This window comes from Anomaloglossus baeobatrachus, chromosome 7 (genome assembly GCF_048569485.1).
Source record: "Anomaloglossus baeobatrachus isolate aAnoBae1 chromosome 7, aAnoBae1.hap1, whole genome shotgun sequence".
Taxonomy (NCBI): Eukaryota; Metazoa; Chordata; class Amphibia; order Anura; family Aromobatidae; genus Anomaloglossus; species Anomaloglossus baeobatrachus.
The window spans coordinates 26,657,280-26,681,189 of NC_134359.1; the positions used below are offsets into that span (position 1 = coordinate 26,657,280).

Here is a 23,910-nt window from a genome sequence, read left to right on the forward strand (position 1 = left end):
CACAATACGTAAATTCTAGAATACCCGATGCGTAGAATCGGGCCACCTTCTAGTTATATATATAATTGTATTTCTGAACATGTTTTTGTAAACAGCTAAAATAACAAAACTTGTGTCACTGTCCAAATATTTCTGGACCTAACTGTACATAGGATGCGGAACCTGCTTATGTATGTTGGAATATGTTGCAATGCTTCTAAGCTTTTAACCCATCCGACCTATGTTATGCAATAAGGTTTGCATTTTTTTCATTGCAGATATACAAAGATACGAGTCATTTTTTTATGCTTTTTTGTGGGTTTTTTTTTAATCATGATGATCGCAGGGGTTCAGGCACTGTACCCCCACGATCGCTGCTGGGTCACCAGCTGATCTCACAGTTGGAACCCGGCTCTCACTGAGCAGTGCCCATGCCGCTCCCAATGGTTTAACTCCCAGAATGCTGCGATCAATGCGATTGATGCATTCAGGAGGCAGGGAGAGAAATTGCTTTCCTCTTCCTGGTGATTGGGTCCCTGTAATGTGATCACAGAGACCCGATCAATGTCATGGTAACCCTGAGTCATTACCATGACAACCCCGGGTTACTGAGGTACGGATCACCTCAGAGACCAGGGCACTTACATCACCGGAGTTCCCTGTAGAAAGGTCCTGCAGTAAAGACCACAAAATGAGAAAATGTCTGCTGACACTGGCTATGTAGCCTCACAGTCTACAGGAGGAGAGAGGACCCTGCCCGTGAGGGCTCACAGTCTATAAGTGATGGGTGATGATACAGTAGGTGAGTTTGGAGATGGTTGTGCGGCACTATGGAGGACTGAGGGTTACAGCAGGTTGTAGGCTTGTCGGAAGAGGTGGGTCTTCAGGTTCCTTTTGAAGCTTTCCAAGGTAGGCAATATTTTGTGGCAGAGTGTTACAGAGAATGGCAGATGCACAGGAGAAATCTTGGATGCGATTGTGGGAAGAGGAGATCCGAGAGGAGTAGAAAAGGAGATCTTGTGAGGATCAAAGGTTATGTGCAGGTAAGTACCGGGAGACTAGGTCACAGATGTAAGGAGGAGACAGGTTGTGGATGGCCTTGTAGGTCATGGTTAGGGTTTTGAACTGGAGTTAGGCAATGGGAAGCCAGTGGAGGTATTGGCAGAGAGGAGAGGTTGGGGAATAGCGGGGGGAGAGGTGGATTAGTCAGGCAGCAGCATTTAGAATAGATTGTAGGGTTTGAGAGTGTTAAGCCCGCTTTACACGCTACAGTATATCTTACGATGTGTCGGCGGGGTCACATCGTAAGTGACGCACATCCGGCATCGTAAGGTACATTGTAGTGTGTGACAGGTATGTGCGATTGCGATTGAACGTTAAAACGTTCATCGCATACACGTCGTTGAATCCTGACCAATTGCACGTCGGGCTGTGCAATGTTCCCGGGGCAGCACACATTGTAATGTGTGACACCCCGGGAACATTGAACAGATCTTACCTGCCTCCCGCGGCTCCAGCCAGCAATGTGGAAGGAAGGAGGTGGGCGGGATGTTTATGTCCCGCTCAGCTCCGCCCCTTCGCTTCTATTGGCCGGCTGCCGCGTGACGTCGATGTGACGCCAAACGTCCCTCCCACTCCAGGAAGTGGACGTTCGCCGCCCACATCGAGGTCGTATGGAAGGTAAGTATGTGTGACGGGGGTTAATCGTTTGTACGGCATGTTCAACAAATTGAACGTGCTGCACATACGATGGGGGCGTTGCAAATCGCGTACGATATCGTATGCGAAATTGCAACGTGTAAAGCAGGCTTTAGAAGGGAGGCCACAGAGCAGGAGGTTGCAACAGTCCAGGCGAGAGCAGCCTTTACTCCCAACTTGGGACCCATTAAATGTGACATAAATGTTCTTTAACAAATGTCCTTCAGGACTAATCCCAGAATTACCTCGTCGTCATCCCAATGATATCTTCTATTATACAAAGCTGATATTTGTAAATCAAGTTTCTTTTCGCAGAAAACATATTTCAACCGCATACAATGAAACTACGTCATTGTGTCCTTGATTTTGTACCAGTGCAAAATGTTATACAGAATAATTTAATTCAAACAGAAAAATACCACATATTTCGCCTTCGTCAGATCCATCGGGACAATCTCTTCTCCCATTGCATAGCTTCTCAGGCTGCAGGCAGATGGAGGTATCGTTAGCACAGGGGTATTTGGGTGGTCCACACATATAACCTTCGCAATTATCCTCATCAGAATGGTCGTCACAATCAATATCGCCATCACATACCCATGCATTGCTAATGCATCTCCCTTGGGAAAGAAAAATAACAGGAATATCAGTCGGATTGCTCAATGTATTTGCATCTCTCAACATTTTTGGTTAAATAAAGCCGGCAAACATTTTTGAAAGTTTGTACTTTGTAGCCCAGTTGATACACAGATGAGTTATTAGTTTTAGTGAACTAAAGTTTTTTTTTAACATTTTAGGTAAATTGCTCACAAGAAAGAAATGGTAAGAATTAAAGGGGTTGTCCACTTCTACGATGCCAGAGCCGTACAAGTAGTGTCTACCTTGTCTCCCGAGATCGCATCATGTGATGTCACATGATCCATCTGGCTAATTACCGGCTGCTTAAGGCTCCCTGTCTTTGGCCGTATCACATACATAGAGGTGAAGAGAAAGAGGAGCAGCGCTCGCTTCCTCCAGATGTAAGCGATTTGTCTAAAGGCGGAGAGAATGAAGCGGCCGCTAATTTGCCATACAGTGTCGATACAGTGTCAAGTGGTGGACAACCCTATTAAAGTACCCTAATCACTAATCACACAAGTTCTGCTTCCTCCACTCAAATAGCTCTTACCGGTCACTTCTCACTTCTCACTGTGATAATTTTGTGCCATCCATGTGCATGGAACCACTGCAGCCAATCACTGACCTCCACATTCATGGGCAGCAAATGGTATTTGCGAATATTTTCCGAATACCTCGCCGCTATTCAACTATTCGATGCGCAATGTAAGTCTATGGGAAGCCCGAATAGTTCCGAATAGTTGTTATTCAGGTTTCCCATAGACTTACATTGCACATCGAATATTCGCGAATAGTCGAATAGCGGCGAGGTAGTCGGAAAATATTCGTGAAGCCGAATAATCGAAGTATTCGATCTTCCCTAATTACGATGGTAAAGTGAGCGTGGATGGCATATCATCAGTGTAGAAATGAACTCACACTGATGAGGAGCTTAAGAGTGGTGGCACTTATTCCAATGGGGTACCAGGCTGGTACGTATCGGTTACCTCTTCATTTTATACAATTTTTGCCTTATTTTCTTAATATACCCTTAGGAAATAATTTTGTATTTTCCTGGAAAGGTTTATTCCAAAAATTGTAGGTAATGATAACTTACTTATCTATCAGGTCTGACTCTTGGGTCCCCTACCAATCTTGAGAAAGGGGCTCTAAAATGTCCAGTCAGAGAGAAGAGGTTGTCATACATGTGTTCCTCTGCTCCCTTAATTGTATATGGGACTGGAAGATAAAGTGGAGTACAGCACTTAAAGTGATCCTGTCAGGTGCAATATGCTCCCAGATCCAGAAGCAGTTCTGGGTGCATATTGCTAATCCCTGCCTAACTGTCCCTGTATCTAGAAGCATAGATAAAGAGCTCTTTAGAAAAAGTATTTCGAAAGATCTTTTATGATATGCTAATGAGCGAGGGGACTAGTCATTTCCCCCGACTAGTTCACCCTCTTAGCATGTTAGCATGCCCACAGAGGTGTACTAATATGCTATTAAATGCCCATTTTCCAGCATATTGGTGGTAATGTGCTTATCTGTGTCCATTGTCACTGCCTCTCACATGCCTGGTTTAGGCTCAGTGCGCATGATCAGAAGTCACCGCACTTCCGGTCGTGCGCACTAGACCTGTCTGAAGCCAGGATGCATACTCACGGCTTCATAGTGTGCATGATCGGAAGTGCCGGAACTTATGATCATGTGCACACTGAGCCTAAACTCAGCATCTGAGAGGCGGTGACGACGGACACAGGTACGCACATCAACACCAATGAGGCTGGGCAATGGCCACTGAATAGCATGTTAGCACATCCCTGTTGGCGTGCTAACTTGCTAAGGGGGCTGACTTGTCAAGGGAAGTAACGCCCTTATGACTAATCCCTGGCCTCATTAGCATATCATAAAGGATCTTTAGAAATACTTTTTCTAAAGATCTAAAGGCTGGGACTGCTAGGGAGAGATTAGAAATATGTAACCAGAACTGCTTGTGGTTCTGGTGGCATATTGGACCTGACAAGGTCCCTTTAATTGTCCCTAGCAGTCCCATAGACTTTGAACAGAGCTTTATTTTGCATGCAGAGCCACCTCTATTTTCTGAGGGGTCCTTATAGAGTGTTGGGAGTCTTAAGCGGGCTTTACACGCTACGATATCGTTAATGAATTATCGTCGGGGTCACATTGTTTGTGACGCACATCCGGTGTCATTAACAATATCGCAGCGTGTGACACTTATGTGCGACCTAAAACGATCACAAAAGCGGCCAAAATCATTTGCCGCAGAGAGGTCGTCCTAAAACAAAAAAATCATTCTCTTGTAATTAGCGATGTTCCTCGTTCCTGTGGCAGCACACATCGCTGTGTGTGACACCGCAGGAGCGAGGAACATCTCCTTACCTGCCTCCACCGGCAATGCGGAAGGAAGGAGGTGGGCGGGATGTTTACGTCCCGCTCATCTCCGCCCCTCCGCTTCTATTGGACGGCTGCCGTGTGACGTTGCTGTGACGCCACATGACCCGCCCCCCTTAGAAAGGAGGCGGTTCGCCGGCCAGAGCCACGTCACAGGACAGGTAAGTCCATGGGACAGGGGTAAGCAAAGTTGTGCGCGACGGGCAGCGTTTTGCCCGTGTCGCACAACCGACGGGGGCGGGTACGATCGCTTGGCAACGTAACCCCGACGATAATTCATTAACGATATCGTAGCATGTAAAGCCCGCTTTAGTGGTCAGTCCTCGATGGTTCAGCAAGTTATTTTCCATCGTGTGGATATGTGATACATAGTTGCCAACTTTCTTGGGTTTCTCGGAACTCTTGGGCCAAAAAGAGTAGGATTTATTGAAAGTGTATCTTGCAGGGCGGGAGGGTGGAAGTAAGCTTTAGCAAATTGCAGCTTAAACAGTTCCAAAAATACTGGCAACCATAGGAAAAATATTCACTGAATGAAACACATTCAAACTTAATGATAATAATGATAAAAGTAAACTTAAAAATATATTTTTGAAAATCGAAACAAAAATTGCTCATGATGAGTGTGTCTATAATAAAAATACAGCCATGATCTTAGCTTCTGTTTAAATACGAAAATATATATATATATATATATATATATATATATATATTTCTTATTTATTTTTTATGTCGGACTGGCAGTGACATGACTTGAGTCTTGTTGACATATGTTTCATCTCTAATATCAATCATTGCACATCTTCTGGTAAAAAAAGAGAGAGGAAAATTCAATTGTCTTGTCCTGGAAGTATCACATTTGAATTACAAATTGTTTTATTATGTAAAAAAGGTTGTGTTTTATCCCACAAAGTAATTCAGCCAAGCAAATCAGCTTAATTAAATACATTTTACATCCCAGCATCTGAGGAAGGATAGTGAAAGATGATTTTTTTTTCCGTAACTTGACTGGGACGTTATGCAATGAAAATAGAAATGCTGCATTAGGCCCTGTGCGCACGCTGCGGATTTACCGCGGATTTGCTGCAGATTTGCTGCAGAAAATGTGTCTAACATTGCTGCAGTCATTCCCCAGTAAATCCTATGCGTTTTAAAAAATGCTGTGCGTTTTTTTTTACCCGCGGATTTTCTCCAGCGGAATTAATGTATATGTCACTTCTTTTCCGCAGGTACCTGCGTTTTTTGCTATAGATAATGGTAAAAATCCGTGGGGACCAACTTTCGGAAAATTTGCTGTAAATCCACGTCAAACTGCGGCAAAGCCGTGGTAAATCGCGGCAAAAACGTGGGTGCGGTTTTACCGCAGTTTTTAGCGCGGGTGCGGGATTCTTTAAGAGGGTCCGGATTTTTCTTAAGAAAAAGGCATTTTCTAGAGTGCGCACATAGCCTTAAGAAGAGAAACTACACGATTTTATGCACAAATTGTTCTAAAATGGAATATTTTAATTTTTTTATATATATTTTTTAAATGTATTTAACTTGTTAGCCTAATTTTATAATTAATATATAGATTAAACATTTGAGAATAACTATTATAATTAACAAAACAGCTACAAGTGCATCTCAATAAACTAGAATATCATCAAAAAGTTAATTTATGTCAGTAATTCAATACAAAAAGGGAACGCATATTCCGCGATTTCCAAATGAAATGCAAAATTTACTTTCATCTGAAAACAACACCTTGCACACTGAGAACAGTCCAGTTATTTTTCTCCTTGACCCAGGTAAGACGCTTCCGGCGTTGTCTATTGGCCATCAGTGGTGACACAAGGAATGCGACATTTGTAGCCCATGTCCTGGATACGTCTGTGTGTGGTGACTCTAGAGGCACTAACTCCAGCAGCGTCCACTCCTTGTGAATCTCCCCCAAATTTTTGAATGTCCTTGTTTTACCAATCCTATCAAGGCTGCGGTTATCCCGGTTGCTTGTGCACCTTTTTCTACCACACTTTTTCCTTCCACTCAACTTTCCATTAATATGCTTGGATACAGCACTCTGTGAACAGCCAGATTATTTAGCAATGACCTTTTGTGGCTTACCCTCCTTGTGGAGTGTGTCAATGATTGCCTTCTGGACATCTGTCAAGTCAGTAGTCTTCCCCATGAATATGTAGCCTACTGAACCAGACTAGGGGACCATTTTAAAAACTTAAAAAGCCTTTGCAGGTGTTTTATGGTAGTTATTCTGATTTTCTGAGATGACTTTTGGGGTCTCATAGGCTGTAAGCCATAATCACCAACATTAACAGAAAGGAAAAAGGGAAAGAAAAAAAGTGGTGCAACAATAATATAATAGAAACAATGGGCCTTTTGGAAGCTAACTCTAACTATATTTACTTATTTATAAATGTATCCATTTATTTTTTACTTCTTTTTGAGAAAGTAAAAGCTGTATATTTACAAATTGCTATAGGGGATTAGTGGCTTCTATTAATGCAGAGCTGCCATGGGCCTAAAGGTACAACAACCATTCTTACAATTGGCTTGCAGCTTTCAATTTCAAATTTTAACTTTATCCCATTAGAATACGATATTTATAAACCACATTTTTCCAAAGAGTATTGTATATTTTCCAGCAGCATCTTGTAAAGTGAATATCAGAAAATGACCTATTGTTTAAATCAAGTATTAAAATAAAATGCATTTGTAAGTAGATAATGCATTATTTCTCTATAATTAAACAATGCAATTTTCACACTGGCCAAAAGGCCTAACATTTTTAATTGTACAGGAGTGGGAGGAGGTGAGCTGTGATATCATTTGTGAATGGTGGATCCTGTATTATCTACTGTATACAAAGGTGCTATCTGTCATTGTACAGGAGGAGGTGAGCTGTGACATCATCTATTGTGAATGGTGTAAACTGCTACTTACTTTACGTAGAAGTGTTATGAAAAGTACAGGAAGAGGAGGTGAGCTGTGACATCCCCTATTGTGAATGGTGTATCCTGTGTTATCTACTGTATATAAATGTGTTATCAGTCATTGTACAGGAGGAGGAGGTGATCTGTGATGTCACCTATTGTGTATGGTGGATCCTGTTTTATCTACTGTATATAGAGGTGTTATCAGACATTGTTAATGAGGGGAAAGAGATGAGCTGTGATATCACCTATTGTGATTGTTGGATCCTTTATTATCTTCTGTATATAGAGGTGTCATCAGTCATTGTACAGGAGGAGGTGAGCTGTGACATCACCTATTGTGAATAGTAGATCCTGTGTTATTTTCTATATAAAAAGGTGTTCTCAGTCATTCTACAGGAGAGAGGAGGTGAGCTGTAACATCTCCTATTGTCAATGGTGGGACCTGTGTTATTTACTGTATATAGAAGTGTTATGAGAAGTACAGGCATATGAGGAGGCAAGCTGTAATATCACTCACTGTGAATGCTAGAACCTGTGTTATCTACTGTATACAGAGCTGTTTTGAATCATGAAGGAGTTGAGCGTTTACCTATTATGATTAGTGGATCCTTTTATTTACTGTATATATATAGGTGTTATCAGTCATTGTACAGGAGGGGGAGAGGGTGGGCTGTGACATTGCCTATTGTGAGAGGTGGATCCTGTGTTATCTTCAGTATATAAAGGTGTTATCAGTAATTGTACAGGAAGAGCAGGAGGTGAGCTGTGACATCTCCCATTGTCAGTGGTGGATCCTATATTATCTACTGTATTTAAAGGTGTTAACAGACAGTCACTGTACAGAAGGGGGAAGAGGTGGGCTGTGACATTGCCTATTGTGAATGGTGGATCCTTTGTTATATATCTGTATATAGAGGTGTTATCAGTTATCAACTATTTTAAGCCCCTAACTGACCAATATCTTAAAAATTGTTAAAGGAGTTGTCCGACATTAGCTTACCAAAAATGTTGAGTTTATCTGTGCTGTATTGTCATATAAATCACACCTACATTGTTATTTTTTGTTTTCTGACTCTTGTTCCTCTTGAATTATTCCTTTATTCTCTGCAGCTCCTTGTTTACATTCAGCTCCAGCAAACATGATAACTTCCTGTGCTAAACCTCCCATTCAGAGCTGGCACCGCCCGGCCTCACTGTCCAGCCCCTCCCCAGTGTCCAGCCTCGCCCCCTGCCCGCCCCCTGCACACACATTCCCTGTCAGTATTCTGCCCCAGCACCTGACCTGTTATCACTACAGCATTGGAAATAACAGCCCCACATCGGGCTCTGTACCCCACACCACATCGGGCTCTGCGTCCCATATCACATCGGGCTCTGCAACCCCCACACCACATGGGGCTCTGCGCCCCATATCACATCGGGCTCTGCGCCCCACACCACATCGGGCTCTGCACTCCCCACCACATCGGGCTCTGCACTCCCCACCACATCGGGCTCTGCACTCCCCACCACATCGGGCTCTGCACTCCCTACCACATCGGGCTCTGCACTCCCCACCACATCGGGCTCTGCGCCCCATACCACATCGGCCTCTGCACTCACCACACACACACACACACACACACACACACACACACACACACACACATCAGGCTCTGTGCCCCACACCACATCGGGCTCTGCAGTCCCCACCACATCGGGCTCTGCAGTCCCCACCACATCGGGCTCTGCACTCCCCACCACATCGGGCTCTGCACTCCCCACCACATCGGGCTCTGCACCGCCCACACCACATCGGGCTCTGCACCCCCCACACCACATCGGGCTCTGCACCCCCCACACCACATCGGGCTCTGCACCCCCCACACCACATCGGGCTCTGCACCGCCCACACCACATCGGGCTCTGCACTCCCCACACCACATCGGGCTCTGCACCCCCCACACCACATCAGGCTCTGCGCCCCACACCATATCGGGCTCTGCACACCACACTCACATAAGGCTCTGCAACCCTCCCCCCTCCCCCCACACACACACACGGCGCTCTGCACCGACCCCCCCCACCATCCTTCTGTACCGAACCCTACCCCCATAGGTAACACATGTAGGCTACATTCACATGACCGTTCCGTTTTTGCGGTCCGCAAAAAACGGTCCATTTTTTTCACAGATGCATCCGTGTGCCTTACGTTTTTTTTGCGGACTGCAAAAAACGGAAGCAGCAAGAAACATAAATAGATGAGCAGATATAGAGACAAAGAGATAGAGGGTTGAATGAATGGATAGATAGATAGATAGATAGATAGATAATAGATGAGAAAGACCTATATAATGTCCCACCCCCCTGCATATTCTAAGCTCGCACCCTTTAGTGACTTTCATGTGGCACTAAGGGGTGCCTAGCCTTGTATTTAGCCAAAAAATAAATAAAAAAAAAAACCAAACGATGTGGGATCCCCCCTATCTTTCGTAGCCAGCTAGGGTAAAGCAGACGGCTGCAGCCTGCAGACCACAGCTGGCAGCTTCACCTTGGCTGGTAATCTAAAATAGAGGGCACTCCATGCTGTTATTTTAAATTAAATAAATAATTTAAAACAAAAAACATGGTGTCCCCCCCAAATTGGATCACCAGCCAAGGTAAAGCGGACAGCTGTGGTCTGGTATTCTCAGACAAGGGAGGTCCACTGTTATTGGACACTCCCCAGCCTAAAAATAGCAGGCCGCAGCCGCCCCAGAAGTGGCGCATCCATTAGATGCTCCAATCCTGGCGCTTCGCCCCAGCTCATCCCGTGCCCTGGTGCGGTTTCAAATGGGTTAATATATGGGGTTGATGCCAGATGTGTAATGTCACCTGACATCAGGCCCTGGGGTTCGTGATGTCACGGCGTCTATCAGATACCCGACATCACCAACCCAGTCAGTAATTAAAAAAAAAAATACAACAAAAAAATTTTTATTTGAAAAAACACTCCCCAAAACATTCCCTCTTTCACCAATTTATTGAAAAGAACAATCAAATCCGGATCCGGCGTAATCCAATAAGGGGGTCCCACGACGCCATCCATATCCATACCATAGTCACTGTCCCAGTCAATGAAGAACAGAATGTTCCCCATTGGCTGGGAGAGCAATGCAGTGACCTGAGCTAACATCAATGGGTCAGCCCAGGTCACTGCAGGGCATGACAAGTGCTGCTGTCAGGAGGTTAGATGAGATCATTACCTGCTGTGACGATCTCCCGCCTCCTGACGTCAGCGCGGTCACTTACTTCTATGCCCGCCACGTTCTCAGCAGTATCGCGGGAGCCTGTGATGTCACCGCTAGTGACAGTCTCACGCCGCCCGCGAGACTTGATGTGAGAACGCGGCGTGCATAGAAGTCAGTGACAGCGGTGACATCAGCAGAGCAGGAGATCGTCACAGCAGGTAATGATCTCATCTAAGCTCCTGACAGCAGCGCTCACCATCCCCGCGGCTGTCAGCACTGCTGATAATGCAGTGTGGGCAGCCGCGGGGCTGGAGCGGGACACAGACTGCATGGGCACTCCTGCGATCCTGAGCAGGGGGCCTGATGCTGGCGGTGACACCGTGGGCAGTTGCCGCCAGGCCCCTCCCCCAGGTCACAGACCCCACAGCAGTGGCGGGGAGGTTGCGGGGAGAGTACAGGGTGTGGGGGGAATGTGTGGGAGGGTGCAGGGAAGGGGGGCGGGGACTCTACGCACTGTACCCGCCCAGCAGGGCAGCAACAAGCTGTTCCCAGATTTGCATATCAACATAGTCCTGCCCATGTTGACATGAAATGACCGGAAGCAGCAAAATCGCGACAGGAGTGGTCACATGACCACTCTGTGCCGGGGGAGATGGGCTAACAGCAGGACAGGTAAGTGGTCTCTATCTACTTACCTGCCCCAATGTAGCCCAATAGGGTAATAATAAAAAAAAAGTCAAAATAAGCCGGATAACCCCTTTAAGGGGCACAGAAATTCTACAAACTCCTTTGTGATATTTGCTGAGAAATGTTAATTAGCATATATTTATTACTTTGAAAATTCCTTATAACTTCTGACAATGTATCCCATAAACCTTTACTTCTTGGGAAGCAGCATCTTATTTTTATAGTTAGAGCCGACGAAAAAGAAGTGATGCTCGTATGACTTAACACAAAGTTCCGAAGAACCAGAAAACAAGGAATTGATTTCTCTCCGATTGCTGCTTCAGTGAGTTTGTAAAGCCAGTTTTGGCTTGTATCTTGTGTCAGGTCAATTGCCTAGAAAGTCACTTGGGGCAGAGACGAGTTGCAAAGAAGAAGTTGGAGACACAATTAGTCTATACACAGCACACACACTTCAGAAAGGCTTTAATGAAACAAGAGCTGGCTGCTCACAAGCAAAGAGCGCTATCTCTGTGTAACAACCAGACCTGGAGACGTTAGCATACTGATGGATGGCAAGTCCTCACGCGGACTAACAATTTTGCAATCACACAGATTTAGGGTAATTAGTGCAACCCCTCCAACAGTAATTTACTGTACTAATTATTTCAAAATTGCCCACTGAGATTTTCTCCTTAGGAAAACCCAGATCAAGCAATTGTCAAGTTAATGACCTTTTTTTTTCCAACATTTTCAAGACTACAATCTGCATTTTTGAAAAAAAACTTAAAATGTGAAATACACTTTATAGAATATTAATTAATATAGTCGCGAACATCTTAAAAACAACTAAAGTCATAATTGTCATGGTTCTGATCCATGGTGCTTTGCTCTCCTGCAGAGGCGGTGTTCTGTTTTGTATTTTGCACCGGTGGATGGGTGAGTCCCGTCATCGGTTCCTGCACTGGTGTTGGGTGAGGTCTCTCTCCAGGTGCCTCATTCCAGGTGATTGCTCCGCTTCATTAGGGAGCAACCTCACCCGGAACACCACCAGTCATAGCTCCTGCCTGCAGTAAGTGCTCTGGCTCCCGAATGAAATTTGATATTGTCCTCCTACCCCGGACCTGTTGTTACCCCTTTCCTCCTGTGTCCCTGATTCTAATGTTGTTCCCTTGTTCCTGACCTTCAGCTTGTACCCTGACCTTGGCTCCGCTGTTCCCCAATGTACCTTACGTGACTTCCTGGCTTCTGACCTCTGGCTTGTACCCTGACCTCAGCTTCACTTTCCCCCAGTGTACCTAATGTGACTTCTTGGCTGCTGACCTCCAGCCTGTGCTCTGACCTCATCTCTGCTTCATCCCTATAGACACTTCGTCCCACCCACAGGGTTTTAGCTGATGCTTTTGAAGGGGCTTATTTCGACAGCACTCCTCCATTCATGCTTCTGGCCAGGACCTACTCTTCTCCTTCAAGAGCCCACTGACCTTCAGTCTTGCAGGGAAATTCATTTGGTTTTCAATCCAGGAAAGATGGATGACACCCTGACCGACTGGACTCAACCTCTCTTCTGGGAACGCAGTTCCAACAATCCTCTTAAGAGTAGGACCCCCCATGTCCGGTGTCAAAGGGTTGACCCTTAGGATCCTTTCAATTTGATATTTTGGGCTTCTTGTCTCTTTCTCCTATTGGGGACTCTCCTGCCCTCCTTCTACATCCTGCCCTATTTATATTCTGACCCCCTCATTTCACTTAACCCCTTACTGCCTAAAGGTGTCAGGAAAGCAGTCACAGGGCCACCTTGCCACCTTGTGACCATCTACCAAATACACAATACAGACCAATACATTTTATGAACCTCCCTGTGTGCTGGCCACTTCTGCGGGGGTGCTGTAGCTTTGACCCCCCCCCCCGTTACATCATCACCGCTGCAACCCACGAACACAGATTGAAGTGGAACAACGTAGAGGGCCCCTAAAGAGGTAAAAAAAAGGGCTGAACACAAGCTTTGTTTGTGATATTTGAAAGGGGACAATCACTTTAAAAGTATTTCCCAACAAACATTAGTAATAAGGGTTTTAACATTGTGACTATCAATTACATAATATATAATAGAAAAAAATAAACCCTTAGAATTCAGTTAACGCAACCAAGAAAGATTACACGATCAATGCCTCCCTCCGATCTGCTGCATGCGCCAACATACGACTTGTACAGTAAATAACCCAATGATGTTAATGACGTCAATTCATTAGGACCAGTATTGGACGGGAGTTGTCCTCCATGATGCGCACTGTGCACGCTGCTCCCTAATGCATGTTTTCTGCCACTTAAAACCTCTTATTGATTTTGAAACGCCTTCTACAACGTATGACATCTGGTAATTATGGAGAAAGCCGAGACTGATGGCTTTAACATTTTATTATGTAGATATATGCATTTAATGGAATGATGCTAGGGAACCACCGGTCTCTGTTACCTGACATCTCGATTACAACACGTAAGCAATCAACAAGAAGCAGACGGCAACGAGCCCCATGTCTGATTTAGGAAAGGAGACGGTGTCAGCTAAATTGCCTATAAATTGATGTTATTTTTACAGCAACCTTGCCCGTTCCCTATAATATGGAATACGCATAGCACAAAATAGGAATTTTTCCTATTTTTATTTATTTTTTCATTATTTTGTGCTTTTGAATTTACCTTAATTTTTTTTCTCCTTATATGATTGTGCGAAAAGTAAAATAAAAAAAAAAACACCATGTAAAGATACAGCGAGATATAACATATTATCAAATAAGACACAAAGTCCTACGAAGGGAAATTCATCTCTGTCTGGAGACGAGTTCTGTTATATTATTAGATTTCTTGCTATGACACCGATTGGAATTTAATAGGAGCTGTTGTTGCACATGGCGGTTGTGCCTATATGGCAGGCATCCAGATATTGTTCTGTAAAGGATTTATGGTACGTGACTTGCTTTTTTTTCCAAAGCTAATGAACTAAAGCTGCTCATACTCAGGAAAATTCTCCCTTGTTCCTATAAGTCTGGTTTCACATCTCTGGTATTTTGCCGGAAGCCGGATCCGACACAAATGCAGTACAGTTACATTCATTTTCAATGGAAGGGCAACTCCATGCGGTGTCAAGGGAGGAATTTGCGTTGAAGACTGCTAATGGAGCCTTCGTTTGGGATATCCAGAGACGGTGCCGTATTAGCTGTATATCAGTGCCTACATATCAATGTATATAAGACAAAGAACACAGACATGCCCTCTTTTCAGCCAGCGTCACCAACTGACCCATGTATTCTATTGTTCCAGCATTAAACACATCACTTCAGCCTGAAAGATATTTACAAAAACTTTTCCATTTGCTCACATATACTGATAAAGAATAATTAGGGGGGAGGGTTTAAACAAACATACTACAGCTCAGGTGACCTCCACAGCGGTTGTATATGAAGCATGTGTCCGCATGGTGTCACGCTTCCATTGTAAATGAATGTAACTGTAGTGCACTTGTGCCGGATCCGGCTTCCGGCAAAACACCAAAGATGTGAAACCAACCTAATGGCTGCTTTACACGCGAAAGCACCCGCCCTCGTCGTTCGTGCGTCACAGGCAAATCGCTGCCCGTGGTGCACAATACCGCTAGGACGCATCACACGTACTTACCTTCCTAGCAACGGCACTATGGGCGGCGAACAACCTTCTTTTTAAGGGAGAGGTTCGTGCACCATCAAAGCGACATCACACAGCGGCCCGCCAATAGAAGCGGAGGGGCGGAGAGCAGCCGCATTAATGACACGCCCACTTAGTTGCCGGCAGGACGCAGGTAAGTTGTTTATCGTTCCTGGGGTGTCACGCGTAGCGATGTGTGCTGCCTCAGGAACGACGAACAACCTGTGTCCTGCACCAGCAATGATATTTGGGAAGGGAACAACGTATCAACGATCAACGATTAGGTGAGTATTTTTGATCGTTAGCGGTCGCTAGTAAGTGTCACACACAACTACGTCGCTAACAACGCCGGATGTGCATCACGAATTCCGTGACCCCAATGATATCTTGTTAGCGATGTTGTTGCGAGTAAAGCGGCCTTAAGGGTTCACTTTTGAGATTAGAAAACTTATGAGGAAGAGGGTCTACTCAATACGTCCTATGTCCTATGACATAGGGTATGAACCCAACCAAAATTGTTCATATGTTAGTAAATAATGTATCTTGCAATGCTCCAGTTTTACATCTTTGAGGATAGGCAACTATACAACTTGAATGTTCACCATAAAAAATTAGAACATTTTTTTAAGTGATTGTCCAGATCCTAGATATAGATGCCCTATTCTCAGGACAGGTCATTAATATTAGATCTATGGGTGTCCAACACCCGGCATCCCCTTGAATTAGCCGTTTGGATGTTCTGCTGCAACTGGAAGTACATGGTGTATGGAGCAAGAGCACCACAGCCCTTCACATAGTGTAGCGATCATTCTGTAGAGGTGGATTATTTCTGATAGAGACAAAAGGTACAGATGGTGTCGATCTTGCCAAGGACCTGTAAATGTTTGTATGCTTTAACCCTTTTTTATTTTCTGTTACAGTCCCCCCTCCCCCACCCTTTTACAACACATCACTTTTGCCTCCCATTGAATTTAATGGGTTTGGCTAGGATTGATGATCAGATCGGCTAGGATCGCTGATCCGATTGGCGATCTCTGGTGGGTTCGACGATCCTGAATCAATCCGATCCTTGGAGGATTGCTCATCTCTACTCAGAATGATCACTAGAAGATTATTTCTGGAAGAGTCAAAAGGCACAGATGGTCACTTATCCTGGTGGAACCAGAATAAAATGCATGGAAACACTCACCTTGAGAAGTTGTGAGGGTCACAACTACCATATAAGCAGAGTTGATCACCACGTTGAATTGATCACAAGGCTGTACATCAGTGATTTTGATTCCTAAAGAAGGAGTTGTACAGACTCTGAAACGCGTTGAATAGTAAAATCACAAAGATTACATGTCCTGAGTGATTTCTTCTATCCACATGGCAGCGCAGGTTAATTCTTTCCTCTACTGCACGTATACCAATTCATCCTCAGGGTCTGCGGCAGCCAACGTGGTGATCAATTCTGCTTAAATGGTAGTTGTGACCCTCACAACTTCCTTAGGTGAATGTTTCTGTGCATTTTATTTTCGTTCCACCAGGATAAGTCACCGTTTGCGCCTTTTTACTCTTCCAGAAATAATCTTCCAGTGATTAGGGATGATCGAATACCTCAAATATTCGGCTTTGCGAATATTTGCCGAATTAATCGCCGCTATTCGACTATTCGCGAATATTCGATGCACAATGTAAGTCTATGGGAAACCCGAATAACAACTATTCGGAAGTATTCGGGCTTACCATAGACTTACATTGCACATCGAATAGTCGAATAGCGGTGAGGTATTCGGAAAATATCTGCAAAGCCAAATAATCAAAGTATTCAATCATCCCTACTAGTGATCATTTTGAGTAGAGATGAGTAATCCTCCAAGGATAGGATCGATTCAGGATTGTGGAACCCGCTAGAGATCGCCAATCGGATCAGCGATCCTAGCCGATCTGATCATCGATCCTAGCCAAACCCATTAAGTTCAACAAGAGGCAAAAGTGATGTGTTGTAAAATGGTGTGGTGGGGGGGAGGACTGCAAAAGAAAGAAAATAAAAAAGGGTTAAAGCATCCGAACATTTACAGGTCCTTGGCAAGATTGCGAACTTTTGCAGTAAATGTTCGGATGTCTGATGCCGATCCGGCCAAAGATCGTTCAATTTTAACATTTTCCAATCTTTGCTGATTCGGATCGCTCATCTCTAATTTTGAGGTCCTGTAGCTCCTATTCACTTAAACAGTATCTCACCTAGAGTACCTAAAAATAGTGACTACATTTTTTTGGTTCTTTGCTGTTCGGTCTCTGTAAAACCATGAACATCCGGCTGCAACAGGAGCTGCAAATACCTAATTGGTGGAAGTGTCAAGTGTCGAACTCCCACTAGTCTGACAATGATTCTAAGGATCCGACATTACTAGAATTGATTTATAGGTATATGATCCATCTGCCAGGTCATTTCTTTGTGAATGCTGGACAGGAGACCTGCAGATATTCTTACCTGCTCCCATTCCAGGTATGTCTTTTGGTTAACAATGTCTTCCATTATGATCCGGTAACCGTCGAAGATTACAAAAAACTCCCATTGGTGAAAAAACACCAAGAAACAGGAGTAGTTGGAACCTGGGCTGACCGCAATCCCCTAACTATCAGACCACACTAGATGTAGCCGTGGAGCGTTCCTAAAAACCTAGATGCCTCGTCACAGCATGAGAAACTAGCTACGCCTCACAGAAAGCAATGAGGAAATCTACCTTGCCTCAGAGAATTCCCCAAAGGAGTAGATAGCTCCCGACATATAGAGATTATGGTGATGTAGGAAAACACAAAACTCAAATAGGAAAATTAGATTTAGCAAAGTCGAGGCCCAACTAACTTGATACAAAGGAAAGGAAAGGAAACTGATTGTGGTCAGTACAAAATCCCTGTAGAAAAATACCAATGGCCCTGAAGGTCGAACGACCTCACCCCCACTATATCAGGTACTCCTGTAAATAATGGGAGAACAAAATACCAAAAAGAACACAAAATACAAAAGTGAAAATAATCAAGTTAGACAGGGAGAAACTCCCTTATCCTGCAGGAGAGCTAGCAAAGGGGGAACCCTCATGCTCACAACACAAAAGAAACCAAACTTCACCTGCAAGAAAACAGATACAAAACAAGGTAAAGAAAAACAAACAGCCTATGGAGTAAATCAGGAAGCAAGGAAAAAACTGAGAACTTATCTGCAGAAGACTTGCTCTGGGAAACAGGGAAGGACAGAACTCCAAGCCAGGAACAGAGACTGAGGAAAATACAATTATAACCGGCACAAGCAAGGCAAAAAGTGCTCTCCTATATAGACCAGACTTGTCTGCAATAGGACTTCCCTAATTCCCAATTAACGACGACACCTGTCTGAGTCACAGGCTCAGATTCAGCTCCACTACCATTCAAGGCCACCAGAGGAGGCTCCAAAACAGCACCCACACAGATGACATTCACAACAGTCTTCATTGCAATGATATGCAACACATCATGGAAGCCCAGCTAGATCAGAACAAGAGCTGTGAATGCTGAGAGACAAGATGATTTGCAGTCCTCCTATCTAGTGGTCACAGATTACTGACCTGACCGATGGATTGATTCTCCTTAGTCATCATTATGTAAGTCCCAGACAACCCCTTTAAACATTCACAATAAAAGTTCTGATTCATGGGCAGATTTACACTGGTCTAACCCAATTCTTTTTAGAGTGAGTTATGATTAAAGCACCACTCCAGGGTTAATTTTTCTTAATTTCACCACTGGAGTGGTGCTTTAAATCCAAGTTCCCTGACCTTCTTCTCATACTCACTGCCACCATCTTCACCTTCTATCCATGCCCCATAGTAGTCTTCTCCAGTTTATGACTTGCCGGCAGCTCCAGTGTTTCATGGAGCACTGGAGGTCATAACTCAGTCAGCTCTATGAGAGCCTCATTCTGGCAATCATAGACTTAGATTGAGAGCATGTGGCGTGACTTCTGATTTCCAGCTAGTCAGACGTTGCGGTGACGAGATGGAGCTGCGGGACTGAAGCGGTGCTGGTAAAGGGTAAAGACGCTGGAGTGTGAATATAAGATTGGAAGGGCAGGGTCCTCAGATTGAAAGCTCCACTTCAGTGCTGACCCTCTGCTGGAGTAGTGTTTGAAAAGCCCTGTCCCATTAGAAGTACTGGTAGCATATTGCAAGGTTATCCCAACACGTTGCAATAATGCTAGAAAAATGTCAGATCATTGTTGGTAGATTCTGCTCAAAATTTCTTGGTTACTGTTCCATGGTCAACTTTTACACTCAATGAAACCACCAAGAGCAGACTGGAAGCACCAGCAGAAAACAAAATGGGGCAACACTTTCCTAATATCACTGTCGCATCATTCCAGGAATTCACCTGCTATGACGTGGCCAATGAGACATTTAGTGACACATCCAAGAAGAGTGTCTTCAAAGACTATGCTGAGATGACCCCCTTTGATGATAATCTTTGCGCCTATGGCCAACTTTCCCTATTAAGTGTAAAAAGTCTTACAATAACACTAATTTATTGCCTTCTGCAACAGGTGGAACAGGCTTTGATTATTTTCTCTCTGGACCCCTACATGTGGATGTTACAATTCTTTGACTTGTTTAGTCTCACGTTTTTTTTTAAAAAAACTTTTGACATAGGATGATACTATCAGATGCTTTTATAGGTATCAATGTCAGTATTGATACCCCAAATTAATCTCTAAAATGAAGGGTTAATATTGCTCTGGTGAGCATTGGGTTCTTCATTTCTGATTGGATCTGCTTAGTTTGCTTTGTAGAGCCGAGGATACGGTGTACAGTACATATTCATAGATGCTCAATAGACGAAAGTACAACTAAAGTCTACTACCTCTTACGTCACCACCGGAGTCCGCTCCAGCGACTTCTACTCCGATCACCAGGCGACGCCGTGTGCCTGTCGTGGATGGTGCTGGTGATGGGAGTGGAGTCGATGCCAGCGGCTCCGCTCATCCACTGGACTGGGTTTCCTTGGGATCTGCAGTACCACTGGCTGACTATAGGTGGCATGTGTCTTCCAGCTGAAGTTACCATCATTCAGCTACAGCCAATGGGAAGACACCACACCCTTCTTTTTCTCCCTCCTATCTGCTGACCACTGCCAGAGATAGTTCTGTATCCTGGTTCCTGTGCCGCCCTGTTCTGTTTAGTGATTCTGGTGTTCTGACCTCTGCTTGTTTACTGACTACCCTCCTGCCTGCTGTTTATGTACCTCGCTGCCTGATCTGGATTTGACCTCTGCTACGTTTTCTGATTACGTCCTTGTCTGCCGATTCTGTCCCTGACGACTACTCTCAAGGGACTGCAGCATTCCACAGGTAGTGATCACCGGGGCCCTGTGTAATTCCAAATCCCTGTATAGGGGTTAAAGGGTTTTAGGGTTCTGGGGGTCTTGCTTGGTGAGTGGTTTCCTTTAGCCTGTCCATTACAGCCCGTCTGAGTCTGTGGATCCAGGCAGGCGTTACACTACCTCCATCAACTTCGTAACTCAGAATTATCCGTAGAGTGTTAAATCCTTTGAAGACCAAAGGTTATTTTGTATCAAGATGCTTCCAGGTTACATTAGATGATGCACAATTTATCAAACATCAAAACATGATCCCCAGTATAATAAATCCTCCCAGTACAGCTAAATACACATGATGGGAGGTTCCATCTGTTGGGATCCAGAATTGGGATTTCTTATGTTATTAGTTTATTTCTTTTTATATACCTGTATTTTATCCGTTGTCTTTTATACAAAGTTCAGTTTCATCCCAAATGTGACAAAAACAGAAGTGCATCACAAGAAAAATATACATCATGTTTCCAACGCATTGTGCATGTATCCCCAGACGGCTCCTCTCACGCTGCGCTGATATACACATGACTGAATGGGAGCAGGTCTCCAGTGAAACCAGCGACATACAGAAATAATGCAATGTTTATCTAGAACAGTAAGGGCCTTATTAACCAGGACGACCCCACCAGTGACTCCAAATCATGGAACCTGCCTTAGTAATAAGATGATTTTCAATTTCAGAGGGCCTGTGTGATACAGTATGACAGAACTAATGCACATCAGTGACTAACTCTAACTCAAAATATAACATCCAGCTCATATATTTTTTTATATATATATATATATATATATATATATATATATATATATATATATATATATATATATATATATATATATATATATACACTGTATATACCTAAGAATGGAGAGGTCTGAAATTTTATGGTAACTTTAACTGTGACAGACAGAATCCCCCCTCCAAAAAATACAGAACATTACATTGTATGATTTTTAAATAATGAATGAGCATTTTATTACATGAAATAAGTATTGATCACCGACCAACCGGCAAGAATTCTGGGTCTCGCATACCTGTTACTTATTCTCCTACTCTACACTCATTACTTGTAGTAATTCCTCCTGTGTGAACTTGTTACCTGTATAAAAGATGCCTGTCCACACACTCAATCAATCACACTCCAACCTCTCCACCATGGCCAAGAGAACAGAGCTATCTAAGGACCCCAGGGACAAAATTTTAGACCTGCACAAGGCTGAGATGGGATACAAGAGAATAGGCAAGCAGCTTGGTGAGAAGGCAACAACTGTTGGTGCAATTATTAGAAGATGAAAGAAACACAAGATCACTGTCAATTTTACTCGGTCTGGGCTTCCATGCAAGATCTCGCCTCATGGGGTAAATCAAAAAAGGTCAGTGGAGCCTCTGTTTGGAGTCTCGACACAGAAAATAGCCAGATATCCCTCCAGGAAGGACCTAGCCAAGGAGTGGCCCTTTTTAAGGAGACCACCATAACCACTACATTAAGTGGCCCTTTTAGTCAATATCCAACTCTGACGAGTTTAAAGATATGATAAGGGAAATACCAAGGTCAGGTATCCATCCACAGACAGCTGTTTCGGGGTATTGCCCCTCATCAGTGTGGAGTAGGATTCTGGCTAGGTGGGAGCAATGCCTCGTGGGGTAAGGAATGGGATGAGTCTGAGAAAGGTCAGGAATCAGAACAACATGGAAGGACCTGGTCAATGACCTGAAGAGAGCTGGGACTACAGTCTGAAAGAATGACCCGAAACACACAGCCAGGGTAACTAAAGAGTGGCTCTGTAAGAAGCATTTCAAGGTCCTGGAGTAGCCTAGCCAGTCTCCAGACCTAAACCCAATAGAAAATCTTTGTAGGGAGCTGAAACTTAATGCTGCCCAATGTCAGCCCCGAAACCTGAAAGATCTGGAGAAGATCTATGTGAAGGAATCACCAAAATCCCTGCTGCAGTGTGGGCAAACCTGGTCAAGATCTGCAGGAAATGTCCGACTTCTGTAATTGCAAAATAAGGTTTCTACCAAATATTAAGTTCTGTTTTTCCTATATCAAATACTTATTTCATGCATTAAAAAGTGCAAATTAATCCATTGAAAATCATTATGGAGAGAAACAGTGTGTGTTGGACATTAGAGAGGGGCAGTGTGTGAGGGACATTATGGATAGGGACTGTGTGTGGGGATATTATGGATTGGTACTGTGTGGGTGAGACATTTCATTCAAGGACTGTATGAGGGGGGACATTACTAAGATGGGCAGTATGGAGTAATATTATAGAAAGAGACAGCGAAGGAGGGACATTACAGAGATGGTCAGCAGATGGGTGACATTAGGAGAGAGGCAGTTTGGGGGGGGCGGGATATTTTGTGCAGGTAGCACACCATGAGGGCAATTATTTATTCAGGGGTACAGCATTGTGATATTTTTATTTTTTATTGTACCATATTGGGAAGTGCTGCCGAAGGCTGGAGATGAGAGACGTCAACACAATCTCTGGGCATGAAATTTCATCATGGCGTCTGTCCTATGACAAAAGGGTTCCGACAAAAGAGATGGGAACAACTTCATCCAGAGTTGTCTATAAGGTGCCTTAATGTGAATGTTTATTTGTGATACTGACACAAGTAGTGTGGTTCCTGCAGGGTTCGCAGTTTGATGATGACTGGTAACAACAACTCCCAGGACATACTAGGAGATGCAAGTTCACGTGATTCAAGTGTATATGGGACTGATCTGAAACTGTAATTGCTCACGGCACTAGGCTTGGTGATGTACTCCTGTACCACCAGTGATTCTAGTGATGCATTCATGTACTGAATGGTTTTGGTACTGTATTCATGTACTGATAGTGATTCTTGCACTGTATTCATATAATGAAGGTGGCTCTGGTACTACATTCATGTACTGATAGTGGTTCTGGCACTGTATTCATGTACTAATGGTGATTCTAGAACTGCATTCATGTACTAACAGTGGTTCTGATCATGTAGCAATCCATAACATGCCTCATTTTAAAATTGAAAAAGCCTTGAAACTTAGTTTTGACATTATGAGGTGGAATTTGATGACTTTTTGCTTCCAAAACTCAGTGTAAGTTTGTTTGTGTTCACACTGATTTTTTGAGCAGAAATTCTTTAAATCCTACTCAAATACTCAACACTTGGTTCTGATAATGTAGTAATGTACTGACGACGGTTTAGCTGATGTAGTCATGTAAGTGCAATGTTAATTTATTTTGCAGAATTTCAGATTGGTTCAGTATGACAATGTGGCCCTTGCACCAAAAATTGTGCACCCCTGAGTTAACAGAAGGAAGCAGACGTCATGAATACTGATTGAAATAGGCAGACAGAGAATACA

The 23,910-nt window shown here is 43.9% G+C and overlaps 1 protein-coding gene across 5 annotated transcripts in view; it reads right to left on the reverse strand.

Annotated features, from left to right (window-relative positions):
- Positions 1-23,910, reverse strand: part of LRP1B (LDL receptor related protein 1B) — a 2,012,817-nt gene that overhangs the window by 745,220 nt on the left and 1,243,687 nt on the right. For all 5 annotated transcript variants that reach the window (XM_075317168.1, XM_075317164.1, XM_075317167.1 and 2 more), the window contains exon 22: positions 2,097-2,297. In XM_075317168.1, the coding sequence (XP_075173283.1) occupies positions 2,097-2,297 (201 nt within the window). The remainder of the gene's footprint in view (positions 1-2,096; positions 2,298-23,910) is intronic.